The 25,945-nt window shown below is 53.4% G+C and overlaps 1 protein-coding gene across 2 annotated transcripts in view; it reads right to left on the minus strand.

The window, feature by feature from the left end:
* The window catches only part of LOC144799079 (uncharacterized), a 75,403-nt gene extending 68,086 nt beyond the window's left edge, over positions 1 to 7,317 (minus strand). The window contains exons 1-2 of one of the 2 annotated variants that reach the window (XM_078670266.1): positions 5,212 to 7,317; positions 645 to 5,067 (exon numbers count right to left, since the gene is read on the minus strand). In XM_078670266.1, the coding sequence (XP_078526392.1) occupies positions 2,402 to 5,067; positions 5,212 to 7,294 (4,749 nt within the window). In that variant the 5' untranslated portion in view covers positions 7,295 to 7,317 and the 3' untranslated portion in view covers positions 645 to 2,401. Of the gene's footprint in view, positions 1 to 644 lie in introns of both variants that reach the window. The other variant, XM_078670265.1, reaches the window with a different exon arrangement.
* Between the last annotated feature and the right edge of the window lie 18,628 nt (positions 7,318 to 25,945).

Genomic DNA, 25,945 nt, shown 5'->3' on the forward strand with positions numbered 1-25,945 from the left:
CCATGGGATTGGAGAGAGCTGCAGTCGCACACATGTCTTTAAGTTCCCTCTCCAGGTTCAAGGAGTAAGAACTGTTCTTGTAACACTTATGTATAGCAAGGTGAATTTATTCAGGAGACTGTGTTGCGTTTACAATTGTAATCTGTCTGTGCAAGTTTAGGAACTATGCTACAGCTACATTTCCAACAGGTTGTGGCGGTCATGCTCCAGAACCGGGTTTGGTCTGTCCAGCTGCCCGTCTCATGCTCGCCGCCACCATTGAGTGATTCTTCTCACAACAGGGACCAGTGGGGCAGGCTCCAGGCAAGAGAACCAACATGAAGCACAAGATCTCAGCAGCTGGCTGGCATGAATCTTTAGGGGGCAGACAAAGGAAATGCCTGGCCTAGAAACTTCATGAACTTTAACTGCAGACCCCGGGCACTCCTACCACCCACCACATGGCGAACCAACACGTCACTGCATGGGAAGCAACCCTCGCCCCCACTGTGCGCCATGCCACAACCAGGGGCATGCTCAATGACACTGTGTACCTCAGCCTCATCAGGGGTACCCTCTATTCCAAAAATGCAAGAGCACAAAGAGCGTTCAGTCTTCTAGAGGAGAGTCCACTGGACCCTCAAATGGGGGAGAGCGGCCCTTACCTGTTCAGCCAGCACCGAAGACCGCTGAAACGCTGCCAGGCCTCACGAAGAACCTCCTTCGCTCTTCTCTGGGGCTGCACTGTGTTGTCTCATTCTTGTAGCAGGAATCTCACGAGTCACAGAGAAGCCACAGGTCATTCTCTCCACCTGCCCTTTAGTAACAGCAGTCCCAAGCCCTCCACGAGCAGGAGGCCACAGCAGAGCTGAGCTCTGAGCTTCCGAATCAGCGACACTGAGCTAGCTTCATGACAAATGGGATGGGTTTTGTGCCGCCCTAGTTTTATGATGTCACTGCAAACATGCACGGAATATCCCCAAGATGGTCAGTGTATACACCCCTGAGCTCCTTTCACCCCAACAAAACACCAGAATAAACTGCTGCCAGACTAAAATGGCCTTGACGTGTGCCCTGTAAATCCTCTAGAGGGGCAATAGTCATGTACTTGGAACCATCAGCCCATGCGAGAGGGGCCTTGTGGGACAGGAATCTATCTAGAAGTCTGCTCTGGAGTGCCGAGCAGCATTGCAGACTTTTCAAGGCGCCCCTGACATTTCTGAGCACCACCACCCCCTGGAGTGGAATATGTGCAGCCTCGGCTCCCTCTCCAGAACACACTTTCATGCAGGAGATTCCTTCTCTCCACTGCATTTACATCCGACGTATTCTACTCACTGCCGTCAAGTCAGAACAAAAACAAGAACCGTGCACTGCAGGGTGCAGCTGTAGAGGGTCTCCGGGGAAAGGGGGGGGGGGGGGGGGGATACCTGCCTTGCACCTCCAGCCATCTCCATCAATGCAAACGTCTCACCCTACAGCTAAGGCGTCCCTGGCAAGGTTTACCCAAGTGAGGGGGGGCCTGGTGGTCTCAACAACATAATAGGAATTAACACTGTGCATCTTTTACCAGATGCCTGCTTTGGGGAAATTGAGGACTTTATCGTAATTGCTATGAAGACAACGTGCCAGAAAAGTACGTAGGTGGCCTTCCTTATAAGTGCCTGCTGCCATAAACACCAAATGTGCGCTCTGCTACCAGACTTTGGTTGCAAGTTTGGACCAGGAAACAGCGATGCATTCTACAGAACTATGAATTACAAGCAGCCTCTGGACGCCCACCCATTCCTCATACGGGTGTGATCAGGACTGTAACCCCCCTGCTGTACAACCCAAGCAAGGTTTGAACTCTCCTGGAGCAAACACGTCACTGCTGAAAACTAACAGGGAAAGCTAACGCAAATGAACAGAACAGAGACGTGTGGGAAGCTAAAAAGCCCCGACTTTAACTGTTCAGAAACCTACCAGGGAAAAAGCCTTACTAAATCAGAAAAGTAATATGTGGCAAACTAACTAGGCTCGAGAAGTAAGGTGGGCTGAACCGAGAAGAGGGTCTAATCCTGTAAGAAGCGAGTCACAGCGACAGAAGCCATCTATAAACAGATCCCAACATAAAACACAAGTGTCAAACATGTTAGCTGTGGTTCCAACAATGAGAAGTGGAGGAAACGAGAATGGAGCTAAATCTTTCAGATCTTAAGCCAAGAAACGACCTAAATGGTGCCGCCCTCTCCTCCCCCGACCCGAGGTGTCTTATGCTGCCTCGGCTGGATTAAACACAAACGAGGCTCAAAAATAGGTGGGTTTATACAATAGTGGTCGGTTTTTACAAAACTAGAACTTTGTTTCACTACACAGGAGAGAAGGGACGGTGCGCCCGTAGGTCCATGGATCAGTTCCTGTATGTCCAGAGTCTGTGCCCTCACTGCTCTCTCATCAGGTACTCGTAGAGCGCGGCCACGTCCTGCTCCGTGGAGTGCATGGCGCAGTAGAAGTCCGTCTGGCACTCGTAGTTGGCGTAGTCCACGGCCACGAAGCAGCCGGCCAGCCGCTGGCCCTTGATGGCGTTGACGGCGTTCTGGGCGTGCGCCAGCTCGTAGAAGAAGACCAGCGCCTTGTTGTGCACCGTGTCCAGGGCGGCCAGCGCCACGGGCCCGTAGTGCAGGCACAGCTTGTGCAGGTAGGCCTGGGTGACCCCGCGCAGGCCGTCGATCCAGACGCAGTTGCTGGGCTCGGGCTTGGCGTAGCTGAGCAGCACGGCCGTCTCGCCCAGCTGCGCCCCGTGCATGGCCTTGATGGCGCGGGTGACGCTCAGGGTGTCGCTGTACTGGATGAAGGCCAGGCTGGTGGGCTCGCCGAACTTCTTCTTGATGTTGACCTCCAGGATGCGGCCGAAGGCCTGGAAGGTCAGGTGGAGGTCACCGCGCGCCAGGCTGCTGTCCAGGTTCTTGATGAAGAGGGTCTTGGTGGCGTTCTTGCTGAACTGCATGAGGGTCTTGGTGGCGGCCCCCTTGCCGGCGTTGGGCCGGAACACCACGTTGCTCTCGGTCTCCGGGCCGTCGTAGGCGGCCACGGTCACGTCCTGCTTCAGCACCTCCAGCCGGGGCCCGGCCTCCACCGCCCGGTCGCGCCCCACCCTGTCCTTGTAGAAGAGCAGACAGAAGCGGCCCGCGCCCTCCCCGTGGACCTCGATGGAGGACACGAAGCCGAAGTTCTTGAAGACGCGGAAGGCGGCGAAGGAGATGTCTTTGTCGGAGCTCCGGGCCGGGAAGGGCGCGATCCGGACCCCGCAGGGCTGCTGGGGGCAACCCTCGGCCGGGGGCTGCTGCTCTGCCTCCGTGTCCCGCTTGGTGGAGGGCGAGGAGCCCTTCCTGCGGCCTGGCACCAGGGGGCGAGGGGGCAGCAGTGAGCGCGGGGGCCGGACAGGCCCGGCTTCAGCAGGGGCCTCTCCCTTCATCAGGGGCTGCAGCTTTGGGGGACCTGGCTGCTTGGAGGGGGCCCCTTCCTTCAACAGGGGCTGCAGCTTTGGGGGCCCTGGCTGCTTGGAGGGGGCCCCTTCCTTCAACAGGGGCTGCAGCTTGGGCGGCCCTGGCTGCTTGGAGGGGGCCTCTTCCTTCATCAGGGGCTGCAGCTTGGGGGGCCCTGGCTGCTTCTCGGGCGCCTCTTCCTTCATCAGAGGCTGCAGTGCGCCGGGGGGCCCTGGCTGCTTCTCGGGCGCCTCTTCCATCAGAGGCCGCAGTGGCTGCTTGGAGGGTGGGGAGGAGGCCAGCGTGCTGTTCTGGGGGTTCCTTGGACGCTTGGAGGGGGGCGAGGAGGCCAGCGTGCTGTTCTGGGGGTTCTTTGGCTGCTGGGATGCCCAGGTGTTCCTAGAGCCGGGTGGGTGCAGCATCCCCCCTCTGCCGCGTCTGCTCCTTGGGGGGGACCCGCTCTCCCCCAGCCTGGAGGCCATCCTGTAGGCCGGAGAGATGCCCCTGCCGGCATGCGCCGCGTCCTCACTGTCCTCGCCCTCCTGGGCCGCAGACGGGTCTGTGGGCAGGGGCGACCTGCTCTTGGTGCGCCTGGCAGCGGGCCGTGGCGAGGGTGCCCTCCTGGGCCTGGCACCTCTGCTCGGAGAGCGGGCTCTGGACGGGTGCCCCGCGGGCGCAGGACTCCTGCTCGGCCTGCCTCGCCTCGGTGGGGACCGGGTCCGGGTGGGACGAGGCGACCGGCTCCTGTTGCGAGCAGCCTCTCTGCGCGGAGGGGAGCCGGGGCTCCTTCGAGGGCCCCTCTGGGGGGACCGAGGCCTGGGTCTGCGTGGATCGGGCGACCTGCTTCTGCTCCTCCTGGCCCGCCGCGGGGGGGAGCGGTGTCCTGGGGACCGGGTGGCTCTGTACCTGGGCGGTGATGGGGGCGACCTGCTCCTCCTGGCTGGCCGTCGAGGAGAGTGGTACGGTGGCGATCCACTTCTGGGCAGCCTCTGGGGTGATCGGTACCGGTCACTGGATGAATGTGGCGATCCACTCCTGGGCAGCCTCTGGGGTGATCGGTACCGGTCACTGGATGAATGTGGCGATCTACTTCTTGGCGGCCTCTGGGGTGATAGATATCGTTCACTGGATGAAGGTGGCGATCTGCTCCGCCGGACCAGCCGCTGGGGCGAGCGCTCCCTTGGACGGGGCGAGGACGGAGAGCGGCTTCGGCTGCGCCAGGACCGTCTCTCGGGAGACGCCGTCAGAGACGGGGGAGACTGGCTCCTGAAATGCCTCCGGTAGCTCCACACGGGCCTCTCCACTCGCTTCCCCACGTCGGCCGCGTTACGGTGGATCTGTATGGGCCCCGCGTAGTGGTCGCCAGCGCGCAGGTCATCCGCGTGGAGGGCGCTGGAGCCCTCGTGGTCTTCGGACCGAGCTGCTCGGAGCACGGAAGGCGCTGGAGGCAGACCCCGGTAGGTAGAGGGAGAGGTGTCCAGTGTCGAGCAGGCTGAGGCGGGCCCCTGATAGGCAGGCGCCGAGGAAGGAAAGCTGGGAGACTGGGGTACAGAAGGGGGCGCTGTCAAGTCGGCATCTTGGAAACGTACTTTACTGGCGGGGTGGGCCCCTGAAGGAGAGTCTCGATTCGCGGCTGGCTCCAGGGATGCAGGGTATCCTCTCTGGGCAGCAGGGAGGGCCCCTGAGGGAGAGCCTCGATTCGCGGCTGGCTCCAGGGATGCAGGGTATCCTCTCTGGGCAGCAGGGAGGGCCCCTGAGGGAGAGCCTCGATTCGCGGCTGGCTCCAGGGATGCAGGGTATCCTCTCTGGGCAGCAGGGAGGGCCCCTGAAGGAGAGTCTCGATTCGCGGCTGGCTCCAGGGATGCAGGGTATCCTCCCGAGGCAGAAAGCTGCTGGTCTTGGCCTGCGGTATAAGACTGAGCACGATGGGTTGAAATTGGATGTTCTGGGTGAGCTTGTTGGGTATAGGTTTGTTCTCGAGAGGGTGGCAGACGAGAATAAGGGTGCCCTTGTTCGGTAACGAGGGGTCCACGCTGTGCAGGGTCAGTGGTGGCTGATCGGGAGTAGGGAGCCTGCTGATCAGAGCCACGGTGAAGTAGGGGCTGTCCTTGTTCTTCAGAGTCACGATAACTCTGCCTTTGGGAAGCAGAAAGTATTCCCTGTGAAGCAGAGAAAGATCCCTGGTAACTAGGCGTGGTGCCACTGGACAGAGAGGATTGCTGGTGGCCAGTACGACCAGTGGGAAGAGAGAGAGACTCCTGGTAGCTCCTAGGGAAGGAGCTGGTATCTTGCTGACCCATTGGGGCTCTAGGCAACGACAGTGGGTCCTGGAATTCCCTGGAAAGAGAGCTGGCCTCCGTGTAGCCTCTGGGAAGAGAGATGGCCTCCGTGTAGCCTCTGGGAAGAGAGATGGCCTCCGTGTAGCCTCTGGGAAGAGAGATGGCCTCCGTGTAGCCTCTGGGAAGAGAGATGGCCTCCGTGTAGTCCCTGGGAAGAGTGCTGGGCTCCGTGTATCCTCTGGGGAGAGTGCTGGGCTCAATGTATCCTCTGGGAAGGGTCCTGGGCTCCGTGTATCCTTTGGGAAGGGTGCTGGGCTCCGTGTAACCTCTGGAGAGAGAGTTGGGCTCCGTGTAACCTCTGGAGAGAGTGCTGGGCTCAGTGTATCCTTTGGGGAGAGAGCTGGGCTCAGTGTATCCTTTGGGGAGAGAGCTGGGCTCCGTGTAGCCTCTTGGGAGAGAGCCGGGTTCAGTGTTACCTTTAGGAAGCGAGCTGGCCTCGGTGTAACCTTTTGGAAGAGCGCTGGTCTCCGTGTAACCTCTGGTGAGAGAGTTGGGCTCCGTGTAACCTTTGGGGAGAGAGCTGGGCTCTGTGTAGCCCCTGGAGAGAGAGCTGGGTTCAGTGTTACCTTTAGGAAGCGAGCTGGGTTCAGTGTTAACTTTAGGAAGCGAGCTGGGTTCAGTGTTAACTTTAGGAAGCGAGCTGGCCTCAGTGTATCCTTTGGGAAGGGAGCTGGGTTCAGTGTTAACTTTAGGAAGCGAGCTGTGCTCCGTGTATCCTCTGGAGAGAGTGCTGGGCTCAGTGTATCCTTTGGGAAGAGTGCTGGGCTCAGTGTATCCTTTGGGAAGAGTGCTGGGCTCAGTGTATCCTTTGGTAAGGGTGCTGGCCTCTGTGTAGTCCCTGGAGAGAGAGCTGGCCTCTGGGTATCCCCTTGGAATAGAGCTGGGTTCAGTGTATCCTCTGGGGAGAGAGCTGGCCTCTGGGTATCCCCTTGGAATAGAGCTGGGCTCCGTGTAGCCCTTGGGCGCAGACACCGGGTCCTGGTGGGCTGTGGGGGCTCTGAGGAGAGGCCTGAGCTGCGACAAGTCCACTGAGAGCCCTCGGAGGATGGACAGCGCCCCTTCAATGCCAGGAATGGGCAGGCGAGGTGCAGGGAGACCCCCGCGACCCTCCATGTCTTGCCTGGGCGGGCCAGAGGGGGGCCCAGGGCGCAGAGCGGATGAAGGCGAGGAGGGGGTTCCTGGATAGCCGGGGGTCGGGGCCCTGGGAGCAGAGAGGCCGTAGCCGGGACTGAATTCCCTTGAAGTAGCGAAGGACCCCAGGCTGCCTGGACCCCGGGGGAGGAGGCCCGGGTAGCCCGGGCGAGGCATCGAGTAGGGGCCCGGAGGGCCGGGCGCCCTGCCTCTGAAGGGCGGGCCCAGGGCGCCAGGCAGGGGCCTGTGCGGCGGCAGCGAGAGCGCCTCTCGGTAGCGCGCTTCCAGCTCCATCCTGCTGTCTCGGTAGGAGGCCTGCGGCGGTCTGCGCGGCACCGTGCCGTGCATGTAGTCCACTATCAAGCTATTCTCCGCCATTTTCTCCCTACATTGGCCGCGCGAGTGACGCGTATCCTCTGCGCCAAAGTCTCACGGCGCGCAAGTCTGACGTCAGAACAAGCCCCACCACCCTAGAAAAAAAGCTCGAAAGATATACAGTCTCTGGCTAGAAAAACTGAAACAAGCCACGCCCCACATAAGCACATCGAAGTGTTACAAAATGAGCGGAAGTCCAGACTTCTAAAAAGCGTGTTGCCGTTAGGCGCAATTTTTTTTTTTTAACAAACTTTATTGAGAGAAATGTGGCTTCACATATTGGCAATAATTATACATACAGTCGATTTTCCGGTATCAATTTTTTAGACAAATACTTATATTTCCTTATATGAGATGATTGTTGCTCATATACGTTAGTGCTGTGTGAACTCGAAGCTATAAATCCAAACGACATTCACATGTTCATTTTCATAACATTACTAGCTTCAGTAATGAAAAAGAAAAAAAAAGAAAAAAGGAAAGAAAAAAAAGCTGTGGTATCTCAAACATTTTAAGCGTCAACTACCCACCCTAACCCTCCCCTCCCGCCTCCCCCCTCTCCTGGTCTGTGATTATCTGTTTGAGTTGTTTGTCTAAGCAGATTATTCATGAGTTACTGATAGTCCTATGATGCCTGAGACCTGTGGTTTGACCGGTGTGTGTCGGTGTGGGCACTCTTCTGGCCAGTGTGGTATAGGGCTATTGTGCTCTACCCTGTTGCATGGATATTAGATCCATACTTCTGAAGTCCTCCATCACAATGTCCCATTCCATGGAGATAGGTTGCTTGCGAAGTCCCCTGGACTCCTCGCGGCGAAGAGCCGTGCTCTCTGCACCTCCCCATTGCACTACCTCTTCCTGCCACGATCAGATACACCTTTTCATACACAAGTATAACATTTCATCACTCACTCACTGTAAAATACAGAGTACCATATTTGAATCCATTGACACACCAATAAAAGTTTCTAAAAACCCACTCAGTGATTCCTAGATTTACACACACATCTAATCACTTACCTAAAGATTCTCTCATACATGCTGTCAATGATCAATAGAACACTATCAAATATACTTATACACCTATATCGACATTACACACCAGCACACATCCTATTCACTTACGCAGTCATCCTACTCACTTATGCAAACAATGGATGATACTTACATTTAGTCAGCTACACACTTATACAAACACCACTTCATTTATTCATATAGATAGTAACTCATACTTAGTGTGTTATAAAATCACTATTGCAAGTATACAGTTAACCATACAGTCACTCATACAATCTCTGAGTCTTATGTATACTTACTTATATACAACAACTGTCACATACACTGCCTTTTATTTTTCTACTTTGTTGGACATGTACCATTGAGAGATATATTTGCTCATCACCACACCCATAAGGAGATTCACTCACCCAAACAACTGTTACAGCCTCATATACCTACTGAAACAACTATTCACACATCTTTGGGCAGTCACCCCCTCCCCCCCACCGAACCATACACACATTCACTCTCCCATACAAATACTCAGTTAACTAATCAATAACTAATATAGAATTTCACGTAGATAGTAACCATCTGGCGTAGCAGTTTACACAACAACTGACAAAGTGATACAAATATTCACACAGTTTAGTCACTATCCAATATATTTAGTGAGACAATATAAATTAGTCAAGTAAACAGTTAATCACACTGCTACTAAATCCTCCATCTAGATATTCATATATCCACTCATTCTTCAATGCAGATTGCTATATATGTAATACATATTTAAATAACAAACCAAACCACATTCACTGGATGATGTCATCAGTGATGTCATTTGAGATGTCATCAGGGATGTCACTGACCATGTCATGAATGATGTAATATGTGACATCATCAGCAGTGGGTTGCGGGCCCGTGAGTTATAGTTAGCAGAACTAACTATAACAGAGGAATTTCAATGGTTTTGTATGAGTGAAATGTCCAGCTAAGTATAACAGCCCTGAACCCTATGTTTTTTTCAGTATAGTCCCAGTAGGACACTGAGATCGTCTTCATTGAACTTGTTACAAATTCCCCGAATCCGGAGGACACGGACGGGAGGGAGAGCCGTCTCCTATCTGGCTCCCAGATATTGGAACGGGCTACCTCTGGCTCTCCATTCCATCCCGCAGTATGGCACTTTTAAGAAACACCTGAAGACATTTCTGTTTTAAAATTTCGGTCCTAATAATCTTCCGACATCAGTTGTCCAGTCTCTAGCCAGCGCCATGATGCCCCAGGGTGAGTTGCGCGCTATACAAATCCTAAATACAAAAATACATACATACAGGAGGTGACAGGAGCTTGGAGAGTAAAGTGAAGAGTGCGCAGGACCCGTGGAGACTGCAATGCAGGAACCAGGAGGTGACAGGAGCCTGGAGAGTGAAGTGAAGAGTGCGCAGGACCCGTGGAGACTGCAATGCAGGAACCAGGAGGTGACAGGAGCTTGGAGAGTGGAGTGAGGAGTGTGCAGGACCCGTGGAGACCACAATGCAGGAACCAGGAGGTGACAGGAGCTTGGAGAGTAAAGTGAAGAGCGCGGAGGATCCGTGGAGACCGCAATGCAGGAACCAGGAGGTGACGGGAGCTTGGAGAGTGAAGTGAAGAGTGTGCAGGACCCGTGGAGACTGCAATGCAGAAACCAGGAGGTGACAGGAGCTTGGAGAGTGAAGGGAAGAGTGTGCAGGACCCGTGGAGACTACAATGCAGGAACCAGGAGGTGACGGGAGCTTGGAGAGTGAAGTTAAGAGTGTGCAGGACCCGTGAAGACCGCAATGCAGGAACCAGGAGGTGACAGGAGCTTGGAGAGTGAAGTGAAGAGTGTGCAGGACCCGTGGAGACCGCAATGCAGGAATCAGGAACTGAAGAGTGTGCAGGACCCGTGGAGACTGCAATGCAGGAACCAGGAGGTGACGGGAGCTTGGAGAGTGAAGTGAAGAGTGTGCAGGACCCGTGGAGACTGCATTGCAGGAACCAGGAGGTGACGGGAGCTTGGAGAGTGAAGTGAAGAGTGCGCAGGACCCGTGGAGACCGCAATGCAGGAACCAGGAGGTGAACGGAGCTTGGAGAGTGAAGTGAAGAGTGTGCAGGACCCGTGGAGACCGCAATGCAGGAACCAGGAAGTGAAGAGTGTGCAGGACCCGTGGAGACTGCAATGCAGGAACCAGGAGGTGACGGGAGCTTGGAGAGTGAAGTTAAGAGTGTTCAGGACCCGTGAAGACCGCAATGCAGGAACCAGGAGGTGACAGGAGCTTGGAGAGTGAAGTGAAGAGTGTGCAAGACCCGTGGAGACCGCAATGCAGGAACCAGGAGGTGACCGGAGCTTGGAGAGTGAAGTGAAGAGTGTGCAGGACCCGTGGAGACCGCAATGCAGGAACCAGGAAGTGAAGAGTGTGCAGGACCCGTGGAGACCGCAATGCAGGAACCAGGAGGTGACCGGAGCTTGGAGAGTGAAGTGAAGAGTGTGCAGGACCCGTGGAGACCGCAATGCAGGAACCAGGAGGTGACCGGAGCTTGGAGAGTGAAGTGAAGAGCGCGGAGGGCCCGTGGAGACCGCAATGCAGGAACCAGGAGGTGACAGGAGCTTGGAGAGTGAAGTTAAGAGTGTGCAGGACCCGTGAAGACCGCAATGCAGGAACCAGGAGGTGACAGGAGCTTGGAGAGTGAAGTGAAGAGTGTGCAGGACCCGTGGAGACCGCAATGCAGGAACCAGGAGGTGACCGGAGCTTGGAGAGTGTAGTGAAGAGTGTGCAGGACCCGTGGAGACCGCAATGCAGGAACCAGGAAGTGAAGAGTGTGCAGGACCCGTGGAGACCGCAATGCAGGAACCAGGAGGTGACCGGAGCTTGGAGAGTGAAGTGAAGAGTGTGCAGGACCCGTGGAGACCGCAATGCAGGAACCAGGAGGTGACCGGAGCTTGGAGAGTGAAGTGAAGAGTGTGCAGGACCCGTGGAGACCGCAATGCAGGAACCAGGAAGTGAAGAGTGTGCAGGACCCGTGGAGACCGCAATGCAGGAACCAGGAGGTGACCGGAGCTTGGAGAGTGAAGTGAAGAGTGTGCAGGACCCGTGGAGACCGCAATGCAGGAACCAGGAGGTGACCGGAGCTTGGAGAGTGAAGTGAAGAGTGTGCAGGACCCGCGGAGACTGCAATGCAGGAACCAGGAGGTGACAGGAGCTTGGAGAGTGAAGTGAAGTGTGCGCAGGACCCGCGGAGACTGCAATGCAGGAACCAGGAGGTGACAGGAGCTTGGAGAGTGAAGTGAAGAGTGTGCAGGACCCGTGGAGACCGCAATGCAGGAACCAGGAGGTGACAGGAGCTTGGAGAGTGAAGTGAAGAGTGCGCAGGACCCGTGGAGACTGCAATGCAGGAACCAGGCGGTGACAGGAGCTTGGAGAGTGAAGTGAAGAGTGTGCAGGACCCGTGGAGACTGCAATGCAGGAACCAGGAGGTGACAGGAGCTTGGAGAGTGAAGTGAAGAGTGCGCAGGACCCGTGGAGACCGCAATGCAGGAACCAGGAGGTGACAGGAGCTTGGAGAGTGAAGTGAAGTGTGCAGGACCCGTGGAGACTGCAATGCAGGAACCAGGAGGTGACAGGAGCTTGGAGAGTGAAGTGAAGAGTGTGCAGGACCCGTGAAGACCGCAATGCAGGAACCAGGAGGTGACAGGAGCTTGGAGAGTGAAGTGAAGAGTGTGCAGGACCCGTGGAGACCGCAATGCAGGAACCAGGAGGTGACCGGAGCTTGGAGAGTGTAGTGAAGAGTGTGCAGGACCCGTGGAGACCGCAATGCAGGAACCAGGAAGTGAAGAGTGTGCAGGACCCGTGGAGACCGCAATGCAGGAACCAGGAGGTGACCGGAGCTTGGAGAGTGAAGTGAAGAGTGTGCAGGACCCGTGGAGACCGCAATGCAGGAACCAGGAGGTGACCGGAGCTTGGAGAGTGAAGTGAAGAGTGTGCAGGACCCGTGGAGACCGCAATGCAGGAACCAGGAAGTGAAGAGTGTGCAGGACCCGTGGAGACCGCAATGCAGGAACCAGGAGGTGACCGGAGCTTGGAGAGTGAAGTGAAGAGTGTGCAGGACCCGTGGAGACCGCAATGCAGGAACCAGGAGGTGACCGGAGCTTGGAGAGTGAAGTGAAGAGTGTGCAGGACCCGCGGAGACTGCAATGCAGGAACCAGGAGGTGACAGGAGCTTGGAGAGTGAAGTGAAGTGTGCGCAGGACCCGCGGAGACTGCAATGCAGGAACCAGGAGGTGACAGGAGCTTGGAGAGTGAAGTGAAGAGTGTGCAGGACCCGTGGAGACTGCAATGCAGGAACCAGGAGGTGACAGGAGCTTGGAGAGTGAAGTGAAGAGTGCGCAGGACCCGTGGAGACTGCAATGCAGGAACCAGGCGGTGACAGGAGCTTGGAGAGTGAAGTGAAGAGTGTGCAGGACCCGTGGAGACTGCAATGCAGGAACCAGGAGGTGACAGGAGCTTGGAGAGTGAAGTGAAGAGTGCGCAGGACCCGTGGAGACCGCAATGCAGGAACCAGGAGGTGACAGGAGCTTGGAGAGTGAAGTGAAGTGTGCAGGACCCGCGGAGACTGCAATGCAGGAACCAGGCGGTGACAGGAGCTTGGAGAGTGAAGTGAAGTGTGCGGATAGGCTCAATCTGCAGGAAGGTTCTTGTCTGGTGCAGAACACAAAGGTACAACCCAGGTAACAAGGGGCAAAATCGAGCATTTTCCATTGTCCTGTCTGGATCAATGATTCACGGTTCACAATCTGCATTTCAGACTTTGATGCCTATTTATGAACAAGCACTTAACAGGCAAATAAAACTACAAAAACCCCGGCTTTATGCTGAACCATTACTTGTGCTGCTGCTTTGACTGTTCATCCTTCTTGTCACACTCTGGTTTCGATGGGTCAAGTTCAGACTGCTGCTGCGCCCATTACTTGAGCCCTAAACATTTTATAAGTTTAAATAAATGATTTCAGCATTAACCTTTCGATAACTGGCAACTTGCAGCGTGACAGCATTGTATATGTGGCGAAAGAGGGCCTAATACGAGAAATGTATTTTGTCATAAAACAGAAAATAGTCTTTAAATGGAGTTCTATAAGTAGCTGCTCTGCCAGTCTCGGGTTGGACCCCTGCCTCTGACGTAGGCTGAGTCGTGTTTCTTGTAGGAGGTTAAAAGAGTCAAAGAAACGCGGTTCTGACAAATGTTTTTTTCCCACTTCAGAACATGTTGTAAACTAGCATAAAATACTTCATGCAGGATTACAGTTTAATAGAAGGTGGAATGTAAGCTGTGGACCCCGTCTGCAGCCGGCTTCATTGGTGGGGGGGGGGGGCAGACTTCTGCCCCTCCTGCCCCAGTGAATCCACTCCCCACAGCCACAGCCCTGGACTCCCGGGTCCCTTGCATCGCTGCCCCGTGGGCGCCGGTGCCAGGGCCTGGACAGGTCTGAATGCAGCTGGAAGCGTCAGGCTCGGGGCCCTTTGTTATGCTGAACACTGACACATTCACACCTGGTTCTCATCCACAGCCCTGGGCTGCAATGCTTCCTGCTGTGGGCGCCGGTGCCAGGGGCCTGGACAGGTCTGGATGGAGCTGGAAGAGTGAGGCTCGGGGCCCTTTGTTATGCTGAGCTCGGCACAGACACATTCACACCTAGTTCTTATCCACAGCCCTGGGCTCCCAGGTCCCTTGCATCGCTGCCCCGTGGGCGCTGGTGCCAGGGGGGTGTACAGGTCTGGGAGACTCGAGCTCGGGGCCTTTGTTATGCTGAACTCTGGACACATTCACACCTGGTTCACATCCACAGCCCTGGTCTGACAGGTTCCCTTGAAGTGCTCCTCTGTGGGCGCCAGTGCCAGGGCCTGGGCAGGTCTGAATGGAGCTGGGGGAGAGAGGGTCGGGGCCCTTTGTTATGCTGAGCTCGGCACAGACACATTCACACCTGGTTCTCATCCACAGCCCTGGGCTCCCAGGTCCCTTGCATCGCTGCCCCGTGGGCGCTGGTGCCAGGGCCTTGACAGGTCTGGGAGACTCGAGCTCGGGGCCTTTGTTATGCTGAACTCTGGACACATTCACACCTGGTTCTCATCCACAGTCTGACAGAGGCGGATTGAGCCTCACACCCGCAGCTCAGCAGGGGCCTGGGGGGAGTGGAGGTGGGGGGTCTGGGGGAGGCCGCCTGAAAGGGCCGGGCCCTGGGGGTTCTTATCTTCAAAGGATGAAAGGTCGGGGCGGTGTCACCTGCGCACTCTCACCCACAGCCCGACATCACCTACAGCTGGGAGTGGGTAAAGACAGGACTCTGCTGACGCCCCCCCAGCGCCCACCTGCAGACAGGCGGCATCTTTCTGTTACTGGGGACAGTATCCACATTTCGTATATTTTTTTAATTCAGTCACATGACGGCTCAGGGGTTCAGTGACCTTTGCATCATTTACCAATTACCTACCCCCGTGTTCTGATCTAGTTTAAATATTGTACGATTTATCTTTCAATACTGACACTTTCTTACTCACCGAGTCGCCCGTTTTATACACACATTATGCACAGCATTCATTTTCTTTCATTTTGTGCTTTGCTATTATCTTCCTTCTCCCTTTCTCACAGATCTGAGAGTCGTAGTGCCTTGAAGTGTTAGTTGCTCGCCTCCTCCGCAGCGTCTGACATTACCCGAGGAAGGGCGACAAAGCGCCTCGTGCAGAGTTTTAGTGGCACGAGCCCCTCATGCTCAGCTCCAGTGCTGAGTGCACACCCTGCACAGCAGAAGCTCCGAGCAGTGCCATGTTCATAGCAGCAAACACCTCACTGTGCCTTCTGTGGATTGCTGTGCATAGTTGCAGTCTAAGCATGTGGCTTCTGCATATCTGCTGTGCCCTGCATGTGTTTGCTGTGCATTGCTTGTACAGTGTGGCTTCTGCATATCTGCTGTGCGCAGCATGTGTTTGCTGTGCATTGCTTGTACGGTGTGGCTTCTGCATATCTGCTGTGCCCTGCATGCGTTTGCTGTGCATTGCTTGTACACTGTGGCTTCTGCATATCTGCTGTGCCCTGCATGCGTTTGCTGTGCATTGCTTGTACACTGTGGCTTCTGCATATCTGCTGTGCCCTGCATGCGTTTGCTGTGCATTGCTTGTACACTGTGGCTTCTGCATATCTGCTGTGCCCTGCATGCGTTTGCTGTGCATTGCTTGTACACTGTGGCTTCTGCATATCTGCTGTGCCCAGCATGTGTTTGCTGTGCATTGCTTGTACACTGTGGCTTCTGCATATCTGCTGTGCCCAGCATGTGCTTGCTGTGCATTGCTTGTAGAGTGTGGCTTCTGCATATCTGCTGTGCCCAGCATGTGTTTGCTGTGCATTGCTTGTACAGTGTGGCTTCTGCATATCTGCTGTGCCCAGCATGTGTTTGCTGTGCGTTGCTTGTACAGTGTGGCTTCTGCATATCTGCTGTGCCCAGCATGTGTTTGCTGTGCATTGCTTGTACAGTGTGGCTTCTGCATATCTGCTGTGCCCAGCATGTGTTTGCTGTGCGTTGCTTGTACACTGTGGCTTCTGCATATCTGCTGTGCCCAGCATGTGTTTGCTGTGCGTTGCTTGTACAGTGTGGCTTCTGCATATCTGCTGTGCCCTGCATGTGTTTGCTGTGCATTGCTTGTACAGTGTGGCTTCTGCATATCAGCTGTGCCAAGCACATGTTTGCTGTGCATTGCTTGTAGAGTGTGGCTTCTGCATATCAGCTGTGCCAAGCACGTGTTTTCTGTGCATTGCTTGTACAGTGTGGCTTCTGCATATCAGCTGTGCCAAGCACGTGTTTGCTGTGCATTGCTTGTAGAGTGTGGCTTCTGCATATCTGCTGTGCCAAGCACGTGTTTGCTGTGCATTGCTTGTTCAATGTGTATGCGTTTTTCTATAGCGCGGATTGTACCCGAAGGTGTCAGAGGCTTTACAATACGAACAGAACTGACACATGAGAACCTTACAAGTGAACAAATTACAAAAGCAAACGTTAAGTTACATGAGGCAAAAGTGACAACTGTGAACAAACAAAATACAAGAGGAGCAAACGGTGCATTACAGGAGGAAAAAGTGTCATGTGTGCGGGTTACAAAAGCGTACAAAGTACAAGTAGAGGTAAAATACTGCAATACATGGAGGCCACTCAAACACAAGAACAAATGTTACGTAGGCCATGGTGGCACTTGTGCAGGTATCGAAAGCAAACAAAATGTAAGAGGAGCAAACTGTGTGTTACAAGAGAAAAGTGACGTGTGCATGTTACAAACGAGTACCAAACACAGGTAGAAGGGTAATACTGCAATAAATGGCAGACTCTCAAACCACCCGAACACACTGGGAAGGCACTTCCCTAGTAATGGAGAATAGAGTTTTCAGTGATGGGAGGTCTTCCTTCAGATAATAGAGAGGGCCTAAATTAACTTTGGAAGTGTCTTTGAAGGAGGAGAACTTTGAGGTCAATTTTGAAGGCCTGGGAGGAGGTGGGGGTCCGGAGCTGAGGCGCAAGTGAGTTCCAGATTCTCACCGCGTTGCCTGAAAAGGATTGGGCCATCGATCTTTCCTTCTTGAAAGTGGGAGGTTCAAGCAGTAGATTTTCCGCATTACGTGATGATCTAGACCCTCCAGAGAGTTTCAGTTTATTCGCCAGGTAGCGAGGAGAGGAGGAGTGCAAGGCTTTGTGGGTGATGCAGGCAGTCTTGTAGATAGCTCTAGCCTCGATGGGAAGCCAACGGAGGGTGGATAGCATGGGTGTGTGTTTGCTGTGCATTGCTTGTAGAGTGTGGCTTATGCATATCTGCTGTGCCCAGCATGTGCTTGCTGTGCATTGCTTGTAGAGTGTGGCTTATGCATATCTGCTGTGCCCAGCATGTGTTTGCTGTGCATTGCTTGTACAATACAATGTGGCTTCAGCATTAAACATGCACTTACTGCTACACTTGCGTCAAAGGCCTGGCATGGACTTTGAGTCACTAAAACGGCAGAGGTAGTGAAAGTGACACACACGACCTTTCACCTTAATGGCGTCACAGGAAGAGAGAGCAATGAATCTTTCCAAGAAGTGAGGTCACATAACTATAGCCAATGGCATGACCGTTTCTACGAGAGCTGAAGTTCCAAAATAGCTGTATGGTTACTATGACAACGCTGATCAGACATGTCCAATATTAGGACGCTGGGTTATCTTTGAGTGATGGCCAGTAATATCCGCCCTGAATTGTACCCAGTGGAATAAGGAGGCCTCTTATGGAGGGGCTCAGGTGTGGCTTATGATGTCTCCCCATTGAGAACATTTTGAATAAAATGGAATCAAATACTGCATCTGAAGAACAATGTTCACATACATTTGTTTAACAGCCGTAGGCTTTGAAGTGACACTCATTAAATATTCAAATCCTTTATAGAGTGCCCAACCAATGAATCACATCAGTTACAAGTTACATCAGTTACAAGAAAACATTTCAAGAGCGTCAGAAGACGAAATAAATGGAGCTTAGAAGGGTAAGGGGGTGGTGTAAAGGTGTAGGAGGGAGAAAGGATGGAAATAGGTTGGAAGTAGAGACGAAGGAGAATCTTCCCAAAGTCCGGCTGGGTAGGTGACGGCAGAGGGGGAAGTCCACAGGCCATCTCTGTCATATCGTAACTGCCTGACCCCTGTCTGCGACAGGACAGGCAGTGCAGGAAGGGGCGTTGGGAGGAAGAGGAAGTGAGGAGAAGGGGAAGTTAGTTATGAGTAGGACACAGAAGAATAAAGACGTGTCGAATACTACTCCTGGCTCCTGTCGTAATTTGGGGGGGCACAACACTGGCGACGAAGGTGGGATTAGTGCAAAAACCCACATTGCCCGAACCCCTGCCGTGTGTGAACGGCCCGAGATTAGAGAGCCTGCAGCCTGTGTCAGCGTCGCGTGTCGGAAGCAAGAAAACGAAACGCGTTACGCGTTGTGCCTGAATGCTGCCCCGTGACATGACAAGTGGGTGAATTGAAGCTGCCCGTACGATCGGAGGGCCACCCAGAGTGTCCACACGTCGAAACGAAGCGGCCGGAAGAAGAGAAACGGCGCGAAAGGCAGCGCAGAAGCTGAGAACACCTGGGGACAGACCGCTGCGCTCGGCAAGGCAGGGGGTGAGTCCCAAAGGCACGGATTTAATTTTAAAGCCCTGGCAAGCAAGCACAACAGCTGCAGAAAACAGAGTGAAAGAGATAAACCTGCAAGGGAAAAATTACAAGGGGTCAGGCGTCCCGAGCGGTGGCCATCTTGAAGTCAGGCACTGCCCATTGACTCCCACTAGAATTTTGGTGTCGGCCATTTTGGGGTCAGGCGCAAAAGAAGAAAAAAACTTTGCATAAACTGCCCAGTGGACTCTGGAAAGATCGAAATTACTGACTCCAATAACAGCAGCTAGCTGAGTAAACCCACAAGCAGAGATGTCGGTCACTAGCTCAACAGGTGCCACAGGAGGAGCACCAGCAGCCCCAGGCAACCCGCCACTGCCTGCACCAAACCCTCAGACATTCATGGGAGTGCAATACCTACGGCCACTGGACCCCCTGGAACTAACGTCCGGCAACAGCATGGGACCCAAGTGGAAGAGCTGGGCCGAGGATTTCGAAGACTATATGTCTGGGTCTCAGGTACAAGACCCCAAGCAGAAGCTAATAGCCCTGCGGAACTTGGTGGGGAAAGACATCGCGCAGTTCATCAAAGAACTGCCTAACGTGGCCACCGCCTCATACGACGATGTCAAATGAGCCCTCGACCGAAGATTCCTGCACAAGCGCAATTTAGACTACGAACGTTACACATTTAATCTAGCCACTCAAGAGAGAGACGAGCGCATGCGCGACTTCATCGTGCGCATTAGACGGCTAGCTCGCCATTGTGACTTCGACAACTTCAATACCGAGGATGCACTGCGGCTCTGCATAATTGAAGGCTGCCACTCTGAGTCACTGCGTCGGCGATTGCTGAAGAAGCACTACAATCTTGAAGAAATTGAAGAAATGACCCGAATCAACGACCAGGCGGAAGTCCACGCAAAGAAGATGGAAACGAATAAAACAGATAGAAAGGAACAAGCCTTCAGAATGCAAGCACACAAGGAAAAGAAATACCGGACTGACCACCATAAAACGAACAAATCAACACATTTCAAGTCTTCTCGGAGACCGTCGTCACGACATGAATCGCGACACACCAAATCTAATAAATCTGCACCTGCGTGCTACAGATGTGGCCAGGACTATCCTCATTCAGGACAATGCCCAGCCATTGGTCAGAGATGTCACCGCTGTGGCAGGGAAAATCACTTTGAAAGTGTCTGTCAGACTTAACGCTCAGGGCGAAGGTCATCAAAAACTCGACCAACCGCCCAGCATCATGCCCGTGCAGTGAAAGGGAGAGAAGAACGTTCCTCCAGCTCCTCCCGATCGAGTGTTCGATCTGTGAGCTCACATCGATCACGAAGGTCAACATCCAGAGAGTCATCCCGCACGCCTGTGTCACAAGACAGTGACAAATATATATGTATGGTATCTTACCCGGACCGATTAAAAAAATATCCGAAGCTAGATATCCGGATAGGAGAACATCCAGCCAAGTTTGTTTTAGATTCGGGAGCCTCACTTAACTACATCTGCTCATTGGAATATCAGAGCATGAAACCACGACCTAAATTAGAACCTGCGGCTGTCAGGATACTCACGTGGATGTCCAGGAAGCCATTACCATGCCTAGGCCGCTTCCACACGACGTTGTCGTACAAGGACCGACAGATCCCAGCTTATATCCACGTTGTCGAAGGCCCAGATGTGTCTGACTGTCTGCTCAGCCTGCCGACAGCTGAACGATCGAAGCTCGTGGAACTCCTCTACATGACTGAAGATGCCCCGGACATTGTTGCAAAATTCCCAAATCTCTTCAAGGGGCTAGGAAAGCTAAATCAATTCAATGTGAAACTACATATTGATGAGCGAGTGACTCCGGTGGCGCAGCACCACCGGAAGGTACCGTTCCATCTACAGCAGGCTGTTGATGATGAACTCCAGGACCTGCTACAGTCTGACATCATTGAGCGCACCTCGGGACCAACTCCATGGGTGTCACCCGTAGTGGTTGTACCGAAGAAGGGACAGGACAACAAGGTGCGCCTGTGTGTAGACATGAGGGCACCTAACGTGGCCATCGAGAGAGAACGCCACCCTGGGCCACACATCAGCGATATGATCGCTCGCCTCAACGGAGCCACGGTATTCTCGAAACTCGACCTCAATAAGGGGTACCATCAGCTAGAGCTGCACGACAAGTCGCGCTACATTATCACCTTGACAACACATCAAGGACTCTTCCGTTACAAGCGTCTGAACTTTGGCATCTCGTCAGCGGCTGAAATATTTCAAGAGGCTATCAGGCGTGTGATCCAAGGGATCCCCAATGCATTCAATTACAGTGACGATTTGCTGGTGTTCGGAAAAGGCCAGACCGAACACGACACAGCTCTAAACAGAGTATGCCACGCACTACTGAAAGCAAATTTGACTTTGAATGCAGCGCAAATGCGAGTTTCACAGATCAACTCTGAAATTCTACGGACACATTTTCTCTAAAGATGGCATGAAGCCGGATCCAGACAAAGTGTTTGCCCTTGAAGACACACCAACACCGCGTGATGTCACTGATCTCCATTCCTTCCTTGGAATGGCAAGTTATTGTGCATGAGATATCCAGGACTTCGCCACCATCAGCCACCCTCTTAGAGAGCTCACTCGTCAGTGTCAACCCTTTACATGGACAGCTGCGTGTGACCACTCTTTTCACAAAATCAAGCATGCCGTTGGTTCCGCCATCAACCTGGCATACTTTGATGCAAAGAAACGAACTGAAGTCACTGTTGACGCCAGCCCGGTGGGCCTTGGCGCTATCCAGGCACAGTATCAGGAGGATTCAGAACAACGCCACATCATCGCCTATGCCAGTCGCAGTCTCACCAACACTGAGAAACGATACTCCCAACCGGAGAAAGAGAGTCTAGCGGTGGTATGGGCATGTGAACATTTCCATATTTTCATCTAAGGCAAACATTTTACCATCATCACAGACCACCAAGCTCTCGTCACCATCTTTGGTAATCCAAAAGCCAAGATGCCTCCGCGCACTGAACGATGGGGCCTGCGACTCCAAGACTACATATACACCATTGTCCACAAGCCAGGGAAGTCGGAAAATCCAGCAGACCACATGTCCCGACGCCCCAGGACATCCACAAGTGAGGAGCACTCATTGGCTGAGGACTATATCCACTTTGTCATTGACACGGCATGCCCGCCCACAGTTCCTCTAGCAGCGATCCAAGAAGCATCCGCCCAGGATCCCATCCTTCAAGATGTCACGGATCGCATACGTAACAACTCATGGCGACACGTGAAAGACATGTCTCAGGACTCTGGCCAGAAGTCCCAGGAACTGCCTGCGTTTAAACACATTCACGAGGAACTATCTATCAGTGAAGATGGCCTGATCTTGAGAGGGGGAGGATTGTCATTCCCCAAAGACTAAGGCAAGGAGTAATCTACCTCGCTCATGAGGGCCACCGAGGGATAAGTGCCACGAAAAAGGCCTTACGAGAACGTGTCTGGTTTCCGACACTCGACCAGATGGTAGAAGCCACACTCAAAGACTGTGTTTCATGCCAGCTGGTAAGCCGTGATGAACCACCTGCTCCTTTACAAATGTCAGAACTACCAGAAGGAGTATGGCAGCAGGTCGCAGTCGACTTCTTCGGCACTCTGAAATCCAGCCAATACATTATCGTCATTATGGACGAGTACTCCCGGTTTCCTTTTGCACATCTGATATCATCTACCAAAGCAACTGCAGTATTCCAGTTCTCGATGAAACATTCGCAGCATGGGGCATCCCATTGCGAGTCAAATCGGACAACGGACCACCGTTCTATGGACACGAATTCGCAGAATTCACAAAACACCTTAAGTTCAAACATCAAAAGATCACACCCCTATGGCCCCAAGCCAACGGCATGGTAGAACGCTTCGTGGGGACATTGAAGAAAGCAGTGCAACAAGCGGAACTGAACCACCGGGACATTCAACAAGCCCTGAATGAAGTGCTAAGAGCATACCGCACCACGCCTCACAACACAACCAACCGATGCCCAGCCACTTTGATGCTGGGAAGAGTCCCACGCACTCGACTGCCCACCCTGGACGGTGCACTCCGGCCAAAAGTTACAAACATTGATCATGAGACACTGGTCAGAATAGACTACGACAAGAAATTACAAATGAAGACACATGCTGACCAGCGCAGACACGCAAGACACACCGACATCCAAGAGGGAGACTGGGTGATGGTCCGACGTGACCGAAAAACAAAAGCGGACAGCCGCTACCTCGCCCATTCTCTGAAGGTTAGCCGCCGGAAAGGAACTATGATTACAGCGGAAGGCGATCACAAACGGATCACTCGAAATATTTCACATTTCAAGAAATGCAACCGTCATGGACGGCATGAAAGTCAACACTGGGAGTCCACCACTGACTCAGAAAGCCGAAGCAGGAGCAGTGACCAAAGTCATCCCAGTCCGGCAAGACAGGATAACATCGTGCACCGCCGAACCAGGACACCAGAACAGGCTGACCGCCCCAGGCGACAGACCAGACGGCCAGTGCGCCTCATTGAAGTGATCTAAGAAGCAGTAAGACTTTGTACAAAAGGGGGAGATGTCATATCGTAACTGCCTGACCCCTGTCTGCTATGATTAACAGGAGTGTAACCCGTAGACCAATTCAGGACTGGGTAGGTAGGATGCAACAGAAACACAGTGTCCTGAAAGGTAGGAGTCGGTAGACAATTATAAATAGCATGCACATAGCATTACTTAGGAAGAAAAGAAGGAGAGTACTCGTTTTTATATCAAAAGATAGTTATTCGCGGAAGTTTAATGGCAGTCCTCACCTAGACCGGCCCTCAGACGCCCACCGACCCGGAAGCGCCGCGGACGCCAATCAATCCAGCGCCCGCGGATAAACGGCTGATTCACACGGCCGACGAGAGCACTGAATCAATCAGAAAGCACCTTCCTGTAGCCCACAGACGATCCAATTCTGGGGCTCCTCAAGTTACTCTGACATCTCTCCCAGGACAGCTTGCTTTTAAGAGGATTCAACTCACCCAGGATCCCAACCCAGCACTCCTACATCCAGACAACCAAGTCCTGAAGATGATCTGAACTAACCCAGATCGAAACGCCGTCGACCTAACAGCCTAAATAATAGGCGCACCCCTTCTTGTGGCCCTACATTTAATAATATTACTCGTGCCTGCTGTGATATCACTATGTCACATGCGCCGATAAGCCACTCACTGTAAATTATTTGCACCTTATGCACAGTGCGCCACCAACGCTGTTCACTTTTCACTTGCGTCGCCACTTGCACTTTTGTACACGTTTTTGCACCAAGTTCCATGTGGTTGTCACTAATTCAAATTATGCAGTGCTGTTCTTAACTGTATACCTCCGACCTTGGAACTAATGATACTATATAAAGATGAATAACTATCTTTTGATATAAAAACGAGTACTCTCCTTCTTTTCTTCCTAAGTAATGCTATGTGCATGCTATTTATAATTGTCTACCGACTCCTACCTTTCAGGACACTGTGTTTCTGTTGCATGACCCCTGTCTGCGACAGGACAGGCAGTGCAGGAAGGGGCGTGGGGAAGAAGAGGAAGTGAGGAGAAGAAGAAGTTAGTTATGAGTAGGACACAGAAGAATAAAGACGTGTCGAATACTACTCCTGGCTCCTGTTGTAATTTGGGGGGGCACGACAATCTCCTCCATAGCTATCAGGTAGCTCCACCGGTCGTCAGTCAAGCGGCTAGGTCTCAATGAGAAAACAATTAGAGAGCAAAGAGGAGGGCAAAATTGAGCATAAAGAAGCAAGTGGGTGGAGTAAAGAGGTAGGAGGGAGAGTACAACGGAGAGACGAAGTAAGGTCTGCCCAATGTCCAGCTGGGTGATGTGATGGAGGGTGCGCGGCGGGCTGGAAAAGCAGGCAAGGAGGCCGGATGTAGTGGGCTATGCCGGTTTTTATTTAGTTGTCAGAGTCAAAAGAACAGGAGATGTAATAATGATGTCCAAGGCGCTTCCGGGTTCTTCTCCGATGGGGGGAAGTCTTGAACGGTTCCTGGGTTCCGTCTGGTCGGGTCCGGCGTAGGGGAGGCACCTCAGAGGGCAACAAGAGACAAGAAGGTACCGTTAGTCCGGAGGGAACTCTGTGAGTTTCCTTTCACCGACAACGGGTAGTGAGGAGAGGAAGAAGAGGTCTGTGAGGAAGGTAGGGGTCGGGAGAAGGAATGAAGGACGGAGATACAGCAAGAGTGATAGGGCGTGAGTGAAGGGAGGGATTCCACACAGTGCGAGTGCTTTACAGGTACTATACAGTGCACAATAGGGAGGTGTTACTATGTGGTTCGTGCCTAAGAGAGGGAGGGAACTTTACACTATATATACAATGAGCACCTAGCACGCTCTCAGGGGTGTTACTAGTACTCACACGGTCCGCCGCAACTCTCCGATTGAGTTGCGGCCGCTCTTCAGCCACCTCCTCAGGGACTCCACCACTCTTCTGACCACACGTCTTCTTCGGGTTCCGCCTCGTCGCCGTCTTCTCCTCCAGTCCGAGCGTCCTGCCACGATTCTCCGACGGCGTTCTGGGCTTCCCGTCTGTTTTTCACTGGTTCTGTCGCTGCCTCCGGGGTGGGACTTCCGGGGTCGGAAGGAAGTGTTTCCTGTCGGCGGATTCCTCCGATTGGCTCCTGAAACACAGAGAGGGGCGGGAGTCTCCTCGTCATGGGGTTTGTTCCGATACGGGTTTCGTTTTCGGGAGAGTGACCGAAGGGGCTTGCAGTTATGTCCGATAGAGGAAAGTTTCTAGGTGGAGTCATTCCGGGCGGGGAAGATAGCGGGGCCACATCACATCCCCTTCCCCTAGCTGTCTTTCCTGTACGGGTTGGAGAGGAGGGGTATCGGGAGAGGAAATCAGCGTTGCCTTGGTCTGTTCCCTTCCGATGTTGTGTTCTGAAGTGAAAGGGTTGGAGGGACAGGAACCAACGCAGGACCCGGTCATTATGTCCTTTATTCTCCAATGGAGCGTGGTCTGTGTAGATGGTGAAGTCGCGGCCCTCCAGGTAGTAGCGGAGCTTTCAATGACACCTTTGGTCGCGAGGGCCTCTTTTTCCTCTACTGCATAATTTCTCTCCCCGGGGAATAGTTTCCTGCTGAGATACAGGATAGGTCTTTCGGACCCTTGATCGTCTTTCTGGGATAGGACAGCCCCCAATCCCTGGTCGGAGGCATCAGTTTGTAAGACAAAAGGCAGGGAGAAGTCAGGGCTTACTAGAACCGGGCTGGAGGTCAGGGCAACTTTCAGGTCGGAAAACGCCTGCCATAATACGGGGGTGGGGTTTTTCAGAGCGGCTTCAGTGTGGGTAGATTTCTTTAGGAGGTCCGTAAGGGGGGCTGCTCTCTGGGAAAAGTTGGGAACAAACCTCCGATAGTATCCC

Source organism: Lissotriton helveticus, chromosome 12 (assembly GCF_964261635.1).
Source record: "Lissotriton helveticus chromosome 12, aLisHel1.1, whole genome shotgun sequence".
In the NCBI taxonomy this organism is placed as follows: Eukaryota; Metazoa; Chordata; class Amphibia; order Caudata; family Salamandridae; genus Lissotriton; species Lissotriton helveticus.